Genomic DNA, 10,203 nt, shown 5'->3' on the forward strand with positions numbered 1-10,203 from the left:
ACAAATAATTAAATATGTAAATGCACACACACACACACACACACACACATTCAAAGACGCATAAACACAGATACACATACAAGTGTATTTAAACACCCACATGCATGTCTGCAAGTACAGATAGATACATGTGCAGATATCCAAAGAGGAAGCATTAACAATCTACCATGCAGCGGATATAGGGAATTAAGTATTCTTGTGCTGAAGGCGTAAGAGACTGAGAGATACTTTTGTGCAAATCGGACAAGTTAAAGCTAAAACTCCACCTTGATCAATTAATTGCAGCTAATCTTTAAGCATGATGTGTAATGCCTGATTTAGTTGCAGCTATTGTTATCCTTTCCCTCAGGTATCTGTGTACCCATTCTTGAAAGTACCAGTCGCAGAACCCTCCCCGGGGACATACAAGAGCACACCAAGAAGGGAACCCACCATGGATCCAAGGGCACGTATTGGCAGATTGTGGGAAACACACAGGCGAAACCATCACGTGAGAAAGGTTAGTGGCATCATCGTCTTTCAGCAGAATCAGCAACATGTGGGAAAATGTCACACCTTGCCATCTCCAGCGATAATGAGATAATGTAGAGTGAGAAAGATTTCAGTCAGATCTAGAACCCAATACCAGATGCTTTGTACTGCCCATATAGTAATCATAGAATCCCAACCGTGTGGAAGCAGGCCCTTCAGCCCATTGAGTCCATATCAACCCTCTGAAGAACTTGCCACTCAGACCCTCCCCCTCTAGCCCTGCATTTCCCATGGCTAATCCACCTAACCAGTATACCTTTGGATCAAATCGTTCTGTATGATACAGTGCCACTTACAGTATATACTGACTGAGGCACTCTGAAGGAAGCTGGGGGGAAAGAGAGGAAACGATGAGAATAACATTTTTCATCTGTACATTTAGTACAGCCCTTGAAGTTCACGACAGCAACTTCTGAAGGGTAATGAAGGTGCCTGAGGCTGAATCTAGCCAAAGATAATTGTGGGTTTTATGCAATGGTTTTCAGTCAACCCAAAGACTTTTTCTTCAACCCCATAATCTACACTTGGCAGGTTCCCCTGTACATTGCTAATATAGTTCTGTTCTCCTCTTGCTCTGTTAAGTTGCAGCAGTCACGCACTGGGCCATTAGTGGCTTCCATGAATAACAATAAGTGAAATAGCAAGGATGTTTGGTTTTGTGACATGCTTGTTAAAACTCCAAGGGAACCTCAGAAGAAGCCACTTGTTCCTCCCAATCTGGTCAAATGTGCTCACGTATTAGAAGAATTCAGAAGTCAAGCTTTTGCCAGCATTGTTAGATTTAGATTCCTGGTTTCTTTAGTCACATGCTCAAGCTTTAAAATTAAATCTAGCAAATGAAAGACTTGCTCAGTCACTGTTGATCATTTCCTGAAGAGTTTAGATGAAAATTATCAACGCAGACTGATCGATTCGCTGATTCGCATTGGTAGAGTACTGCATACTGTTTGCAATGGTCAGCAGCAGTTTTCCAAAGTTTGTGTTGAGAAGTGTTGTTGGGGGAAGAGTTAACCAGCTCAACCAAGCTTCCTCCAACCTCACCCTCCTATTTGACCCTCAACCGAGTTTCTGACACATATTCTTTCATTCATTAGGACCAACTCATTTCAGCTTTGTACCAGCACTTGCTCCTATGACCTGAAACATTCACCCTTGCCTTTGTCAACTCCAGACTTCACCACTTCAATGCACCTCTCCTTTTCTGTGCTACCCGACCTCTGCTTCCATCCCAGATCAAGTGATAGAGACTCATTTTTTCCCCGTCTTTTCTGATCTACATCCTCAATGCCTTCAATTTAAAGTTCATTTTTATGTTCAAATCCCTCCTATCTGCGGAACTGCCTCCTAGTTTACAATCACCTACAAGCTCCACATTCCTATGACATTTCTCTGTCTTGGAGGTGCCCTACCTAACCTAACACTTTGCTGTTATTGGCTGTGTCTTTGACTTTCCAACTCTCTCCAGTTCCCTTCTCCCGCGTTCCTACCGCCCCATCGCAGAGAGAGACTTTTAACCCACTTCTTTGACCCCAGCTTTGTTCACCCCCTATTATTAACTGCTGTCTTTGATTCCTCATTGATGTGGTCATGCACTTCAGTACTTTAATAATCCTACTTAGAGACAATGCAAGTCAGTTAAGATTTTGTCCTAATTTTGAATTCCCCCACGCTGTGGGAAAAGACCCTCGATGTTCACCTTAACCATGCTCCTCCTGATTTTATAAACCTTTCTAAGGTCACCCCTCAGACACCAACAATCTAGTGAGAGAAATCCCACCCTATCCTGCCTATTTTCATAACTCAAACACTCCATTCCCCGAAATATCATGGTAAATCTTTTCCAAATCCTCTCCAATTTAATAATATCCTTCCTATAGCAGGGCAATCAGAACTGCACACAGTACTCCAGAAGAGGTCTCATCAATGTCTAGTACAATCTCAACATGGTGTGCCAACTCCGATACTCAAAGGCCTGAGCAATGAAGGCAAGCTCGCTAATGCCTTCTTAACCACCCTGTTTACGCTGTGATGTAAATTTAAAAGAATTATGTACCTGAACCCATATGTCTGTCTGTTCTGCAACCCTACCCAGGACCCTACCACTAATTGCATAAAGTCTACGAGGAGAAAGTGAAGTCTGCAGATTCTGGAGATCAGAGCTGAAAATGTGTTGCTGGAAAAGCGCAGCAGGTCAGGCAGCATTCAAGGAGCAGGAAATTCAACGTTTCGGGCATAAGCCCTTCTTCAGAAATCTTCTTCAAGATTCCTGAAGAAGTCTTATGTCCGAAACGTCGAATATCCTGTTCCTTGGATGCTGCCTGACCGATTGCATAAAGTCTACCCTTGTTTGTTTTACCAAGATGCATTACCTTGCATTTATCCAAATTAAACTCTATCTGCCACTCCTCAGCCCATTGACCTAATTGATCAAGATCTCCTAATAATCTTAGATAACCTTCTTCACTTTCAGGTATACCACCAATGTTGGTGTCATCCACAAACTTAAGAACCACGCTTCCGATATTCTCATCCAAATTGTTGATATAAATGACAAACAAAAGTTGGCCCAGTGCTACTGGTCACAGGCCTCCAGTCTGAAAAACACCACCACCCTCTGTTTCCTACCATCAACTAGGAGAAAGTGAGGACTGCAGATGGACAGTCAGAATCAAAAAGTGTAGCGCTGGAAAAGCACAGCAGATCAGGCAGCATCTGAGGAGCCGGAGAGTCAACATTTCATGCAGAAGCCCTTCATCTGGATTCCTGACTCCTACTGTTAAGTCAATTTTGTATCCAATTGGCAAGCTCAATCTGAATCCCATGTGACCTAACTTTACTAATTAGTCTACCATGCAGAACCTAATCAAACACTTTACTAAAGTCTGTGTAAACAACATCTACTGCTTTACCCTCATAAATCCTTTTAGTTACTTCCTCAAAAGACTCAATCAAATTTATGAGACACAGTTTCCCTCAAACAAAACCATGCTGACCATCCCTAATTAGTCCTTGCATCTCCAAATGCATGTAAATTCTATCATTCATAATCACCTCCGACAACTTACCCACCACCAATGTCAGGCTCACATGTCTATAGCTCCCAGGCAGAAGACAAAGTATTAGCCACCCTCCAGTCCTCCAACAACTCACTAGGTACTTCTAGATACCTGGAGAATTGCAAGTGTTATATTATTGTTCAAAAGTGGGTGTAAGGATAACTTAGCTGAAAATGTGTTGCTGGAAAAGCGCAGCAGGTCAGGCAGCATCCAAAGAACAGGAGATTTGACGTTTCGGGCATAAGCCCTTCTTCAGGAATGAAGCCCTTCTTTGGGCTTATGCCCGAAACGTCGATTCTCCTGTTCTTTGGATGCTGCCTGACCTGCTGCGCTTTTCCAGCAACACATTTTCAGCTCTGATCTCCAGCATCTGCAGTTCTCACTTTCTTCCCGTAAGGATAACTTACCCTGGGATTAAGTTAACAGTCAGTTGGCCAATGAAAGAAAGCCAGAGAAGATTTGTTAAAGACAAACCATATTCAACTAACTCAATTGACATTTTTGATGAAGTAACAAGAAGAGCTGATTAGGGTAATGGAATTGATGTGGGGGGCATGGCCTTCCAAAAGACCATGCAAAGCACTATCAACAACAATAAACACCTATTATCTGCCAGGGAAATGTTTTATTAGCAATACCCCCTTTCTATCTCACTCCCCTTCAGATGAGGTAGATATTCTGAGATCAGTCGGCCATCTGCCCAAACCTAACCTCCGATGCATTCCTTCCACTCCTCCCAGGATTGGCAACATTGTTGTCCCATACCTGCTGCTAAGCGATGGAGTTAACGTCTTAAACCCCTTACCCTCTCCTTCACATTCAAGCTCTTTGACCACTGGCCATCCAGCCATGTCTATGTCACACAACTAAAAAAAAACGTATTGGGTCCAACCCTGCAGATATCACCTTTTGGTCCTTTGGTGCTAATTGTCTATTCATGTTTGTTGCAAAAGTGAGGAGCAGGAAATTCCTGATGAAGGGCTTTTGCCCAAAATGCCCTGCTCCTCAGATGCTGCCTGACCTGCTGAGCTTTTCCAGCAACACACTCTTGACTCTATTCATGTATGTGGCCAAGCTTTGCTTTTCCAATATTAAAGATGCCAAATAAGTGCAAGTTGGTTGTCATTCTTATTACGCAGGTCACGAAGGGGACTCGTGTTTGCGCTCCTCAGACTGCGCAGAAGGGTTCTGCTGTGCTCGCCACTTTTGGACCAAGATCTGTAAGCCAGTCCTCCGCCAAGGGGAAGTATGTACAAAGCAGAAGAGGAAGGGTTCGCATGGTTTGGAGCTTTTCCAACGCTGTGACTGTGCAAAAGGACTAGCCTGTAAAATCTGGAAAGAGGCCAAATCAAGGTTGCACATCTGCCAGAAAATCTGAGTATGGCGGGATTCCACTTCGGCCCTGAGACTGTGAAGCAAGGTGCTTTTGTCGGAGCACATTGTGTAAATAATACAGGATTTGTTCAAGTGCCATTTCTCTCACCAGAGTTCATCCATGCTTAATGTAAAAGCACATAGAGGACCAGGGCTGAAGACCACAGCACATCCATTCTGTTCATTATATAATAGCCTACCACATCCAAATTAATTGAAGACAGTCAGTAACCTTAGTGGGGAGTGTTGAGTTTAGTCTTTCATTTACTATTCCATTTATAAAGTCTATGAAAAAGCGTAATTCTCAGGATGTAGGCATTGCAGAAAGGGTGGCCATTTTTAACCCCTCCCTAGCTGCTCCTTGAGCTGATGGTAGTTTTGAACTGTTTCAGTCAGTGGTGAAGGTATTGAGGCATTGAAGGTATCGATTATTGATTCAAATAATTATAACACAAAGTAAGTCTCTGCAAATGTCTTTCCACATTCTTGCCTCGTTGCTTCTACACTGGCATTTTGAATGATTTCTTCTTGTGATCAATGCAATGTCATCTGTATATTGACTATCACAAGCTCTGCAATGGTTCAGCCTTCTTCTGTAACCATTGCAGTCCCTTTGGATCTCAAAAACTGTATGATCCCATTTAACAGATCCACACAATTGTTAGTATTACACAGTGAAACGCTCTGCTTATAATTCAGTGAATTTCCTACAACAGTGACTGAGTATACCAGACCATGAAAATAAGTTAATTTACAGTTCCATTGTCAGTGACATAATTGACAAACGCAGACTTGAGGAATATAGGAAGAGGAGTAGACCATTCAACCCCTTCACCTCCTATGCCATTTAATCAGATCCCGGCTGCCGTGTACCTCAGTGTACTCACCATTTCTGTTTAATAGCCTGGGATTCCCACAGTTGTTCACTGAATTAATTCACAAATATCACAAAAGGTAGCAATGATGCAACAAAATAAAAAACAATTAGAGGAGAGTATATGCTAACTTAGCTCAACTAAGAATAAATATTAATGTATCATTAACATAATGCCAACCAAAATGTGAGAAGGCCATTTTAAATTAATGACTAACTACATGGTTGAAGTTATCGGGTCTCATCACGTTGACTGAAATGGGCTAATGGGCCTGTTAATCAAATTCTTTTTTCAGCCTACCATACAAGTCTTTATTTCTCTTCCATGATGTTTAAACTAATGAATATATTTTGAAAAACAAAGTAAAGAAAGACATTGTGGTCAATTTGAGGGTGGCATATGTTAATTTGTGGTGTAGTAAATCTGTCATTACTTTATATTGTCCAGATTTATGTAAAACGGGTTAAAATCTATTAATACTGGGAAGAAGATGGTGACAGACTCAGAGCAGACAGACAGACTGGTAGGATGGACAAATGTTTAATCAAGTTTAATGCAGTGAAGTAATGTATTCTGGAATGAAGACTGAGGAGAAATGTTAGAGATCTAAAGGGTCACAGGCACAGATTCTAGGATATGGCCAAATAATTTGACAAGGATATTGAAATAAAAAGGGATCCTTGGCTTTATAAATAGAGTCACAGGGTGCAAAAGAAACAAACTTATGGCAAAATTTTAAGAAAACACTGGCTTAACTTCCAATGGAAGAATTGTGTCCCATTCTGGGCAACATCACTTTGGAATGATGTTAAAACCTCGGAAAGGGTGCAGCGGACATTGAAAAAGATGCTCCCAGTGATAAGCAACTTCAATGATATAGAGACACTAGTCCCACAGTAATACGAATATAAGATGATAAGAACTAGGAGCAGGAGTAGGCCACTTGGCCCATTGAGGTGGTTCTGCAATTTAATAAGATCATGGCTGATCTTTTCATGAACTCAGCTCCACTTACTTGCCTTAATTCCTTTACTGTTCAAAAATCTGTCTATCTTTGCCTTAAAAACATGCAACAAGGTAGCCTCAACTGCTTCAGTGGAATTCCAGAGATGATCCTTCTCCTTAGAGCAGAATACATTAAGGGAGGATTTAAAAGACAGTCTCAAATTTAAGAAGTGGACTACAGAGGGAGAAATTATTTCCACGATTGACAACCAGAAGATGCAGGTGGAGGTAATTGATAAAAGAACGAGGAAGGAGATGAGGTGAAATTATTTTACACAGTTAGTTGTTATGATCTGGAACGCATTTTCTGAAAGGATGTTGAAAGAAGATTCAATAATAACTTCAAAAGGTAACTGGATACGTAATTGAAATTGAAAGTCTTGCAGAACTCTGAGGAACGAGCAGCATGAGTTGATCTATTTGAATAGCTTTTACAAAGCTTCTGTGCCATGTGATTCTGTTTATACTGATCTGTTTTCCAATTCTTACCTCTTGTTCAACGTGAACGATTGAACGATTAACATGGGGCACATGTTAAAAATCAGATCAAGCCCTTTGAAACAGTTGTGTTACCTGGAGGCAGAAAGGATTGAAAGAGAAGTGACAAGGGAGGTTAGTGGGGTTGATCTTTCAAAAGGCCTCAGTCATCCTCTGTTCCTGCAGGTTCTATTTGATCTCAATATTTTCAATTCAACAGAGCAGCAACATAATTTGCACTCATGTTGATATCTTCATCGTGAAACCTTAGAGATCTTGACCTGGCCGTTTCAGACAGACAAAACGGTTACAAGCAGAATAACGCACAATAAAACGAATGACAACTCTAAAAAGAAAACATTGCTTTCTTCTGGAGCAGAACTGGGATGCTAGCAAAGTGGAAACCCATTACGCACCATTCCAAAAATTTTCTTTTCCATTTTCAGTTCTGTTGTGAAAGTGAGCTGCCGGTTTGCTGGGAGCCCTAGGTAAAAACAATGACTCCAGATGCTGGAAACCAGAGTCCAGATTAGAATGGTGCTGGAAAAGCACAGCAGTTCACGCAGCATCCGAGGAGCAGGAAAATCGACATTTCAGGCAAAGGCCCTTTATCAGGAATACATGGAGCCCCATGCAGCATTAGTAATGTTGCCTCCAAGTTATCTTAAAAGAGACTTTCCATTTAAGCATGCTAACATACGATGTAAGTACATATCAGGAATTTGCACAATTCCTGTAATAAAATTAATGAATGCAGGATCAGGGTCCGTATGTCTGAAGTGCACATTACTGGCAGGTACTGGGAATAGAAACCTCCCCTAATGGTGTTCACTTGGGATCAGATAACCTAGTTAGACTTCACAGATCCAGTCAGATGCACACACCTGCTAATGTTTAATGTAACTTCACCCCTGCGGTAGCCAGTGAATATGCAACAGGAGGAATTGTCACAATGCTTACAGTTTGGGGCAGTGGGTGAAAATTTTGAGAGCCAGGTTTAGCAAAGAAAGAAAAGACAGGTTGATTCACGATTTATAGTCTAAAAATAGAAAAGGCTGTGTTATCAAGACAGAGAAGCAAAAATGAAACCTGTAAGTGACGGCTGAACCTTTTCAATGTAAATTTGTACAGGATTTTATGTACAGTATTGTAAGCCAAAACTTGGGGCCTTAAAGAAATAAAATCAAGCCAGTTCCTTTTTTTCAGCAGTGCATGCTCAGTTCAGGCTTGCTGGGACTGCATGGAACTTGCTTTTGTTTTGTTTAAGAGTTCCCTACAAATATCAAAATATATTGTTAATATGAGGACACCCTGAGGGTTGAAAGCACATAAAGGGCGCAATGAAGTATGTATTATTGATGAAAAATGCTTTCTACAATAGATGTAACATAAATAAGGCTATTTTCATTTTCCCTTCTTACTCCAACACATAACAACAGTGAGTACAGAAGAATGAATAGCAAAACAATATTTGAAAGCATGTTGTAGAGAATAATGGGAGTGTTTACTAGAAAATCATCTCATTTAAAAAAAAGAGTTCAAATTGTTTATTAATCACTTGAATTTTGTTCTTACTGTTTATCTATCTTCACCTGTATCCCTTGATGAGATTATTTTCCTTGTAATCATTTCACAGTTAGTTTCCTAATAGCTACAGCAGTGCTGTTGATGATATAATGATTAACTTTGTGATTGGTCAGTCTGCGGTATGTTACTAAGAAATGGCACAGTGTCAATGTAATACAGACAGCCATAGGTTGAATGGGTGCAGGGATGGGTTTCCAAGCTGGTTTGGGACCTGTGTGTGCACAACTAGACCTGACTCTTCCAGAGGACCTTGATTCATCTCTGCTGCATCCCACTGACTATTATTTTGAGTAAAGTATGCAAGTACTACACCGTGTTGTCCCACTGTAAAGGAAGATTGGCCCATTACAATTGAGGAAGAGTTAGGAAATGATAAACATCAGCTTGATTTCAGTGATGTTACAGTTGTCAGGGATGTAAAATTGCAGATGAATAAATTGTCAGATTACACTTGTTCGCATAAACAAAGATTTCAGAGCAGGAGAATTAGGGGGTGAAGTACCAAGTGCATGTTATAATAAAGCTTTTAGTTTTTTTATTCACTTTGTGGCAACAATTAATCATGGTTTGCTGAACAAAGTTAAATGAAAACTGTTATCTCATTGCCCAATTTCTTAATTGCTTAAAAAGTAGTCATTATAATCAGAGAATATCCTTAAAGTTTTGCACTTACTTTCTCAAGCAGTCATCACAGATTTCAGAGGATTGAAGAAATCTTAATATTTTACTGAATTCTATCATCAAAGGTATTAGAACATTGAAACAACGTAATCAAACTGTCTTGCTGTAGAATTCTTATATTCGTTGTCAGTGTTGCATTCAAGAGCTGTTAATATCATTCAACAGGAATTGATTATATTCAATTATTGTATTTTTCCAAATTTTAGAATGAATAACGATTTTTTGTATAGTGCAGTTTTACATGTATTCAGAATGATTTATTTTACATATGACAAATCATAATTTTTTAAATAAAGTAAATCATGATTGTTCATCAACTATGCTTTTTGCTTTTTACGGACCAGTTGCATTTCTTTAGTTGCTATGAAAATGAACTGTTATATCTTAATGCATCTAAAGTCACCTTGGACTGTAGGATTACTTTCGCGTTAGAGAGAGAGAGAGAGAGATTACCACACCTCAGGCAAAGGATAAGGTTGAGAAGGTGTAACCTTAATGGGAACCTCAATCAGTCTGGGAATTGAACCTGTTGTTAAAATGGCTAACCAGTTGTTCAGCCAACTGAGCTAGACAACCCCCCTTCCCCCAATGTGGATACTAAAATGGGGAGCACAAAA

The 10,203-nt window shown here is 40.3% G+C and overlaps 1 protein-coding gene across 1 annotated transcript in view; it reads left to right on the plus strand.

Moving 5' to 3' along the window:
- dkk2 (dickkopf WNT signaling pathway inhibitor 2) overlaps positions 1–9,814 on the plus strand; it is a 47,888-nt gene extending 38,074 nt beyond the window's left edge. Inside the window, exons 3-4 of the mRNA XM_060851605.1 lie at positions 350–499; positions 4,727–9,814. Of these exons, the coding sequence (XP_060707588.1) occupies positions 350–499; positions 4,727–4,965 (389 nt within the window). The 3' untranslated portion in view covers positions 4,966–9,814. The remainder of the gene's footprint in view (positions 1–349; positions 500–4,726) is intronic.
- The last annotated feature ends 389 nt before the right edge of the window (positions 9,815–10,203 follow it).

This window comes from Hemiscyllium ocellatum, chromosome 36 (genome assembly GCF_020745735.1).
Source record: "Hemiscyllium ocellatum isolate sHemOce1 chromosome 36, sHemOce1.pat.X.cur, whole genome shotgun sequence".
Classification (NCBI taxonomy): Eukaryota; Metazoa; Chordata; class Chondrichthyes; order Orectolobiformes; family Hemiscylliidae; genus Hemiscyllium; species Hemiscyllium ocellatum.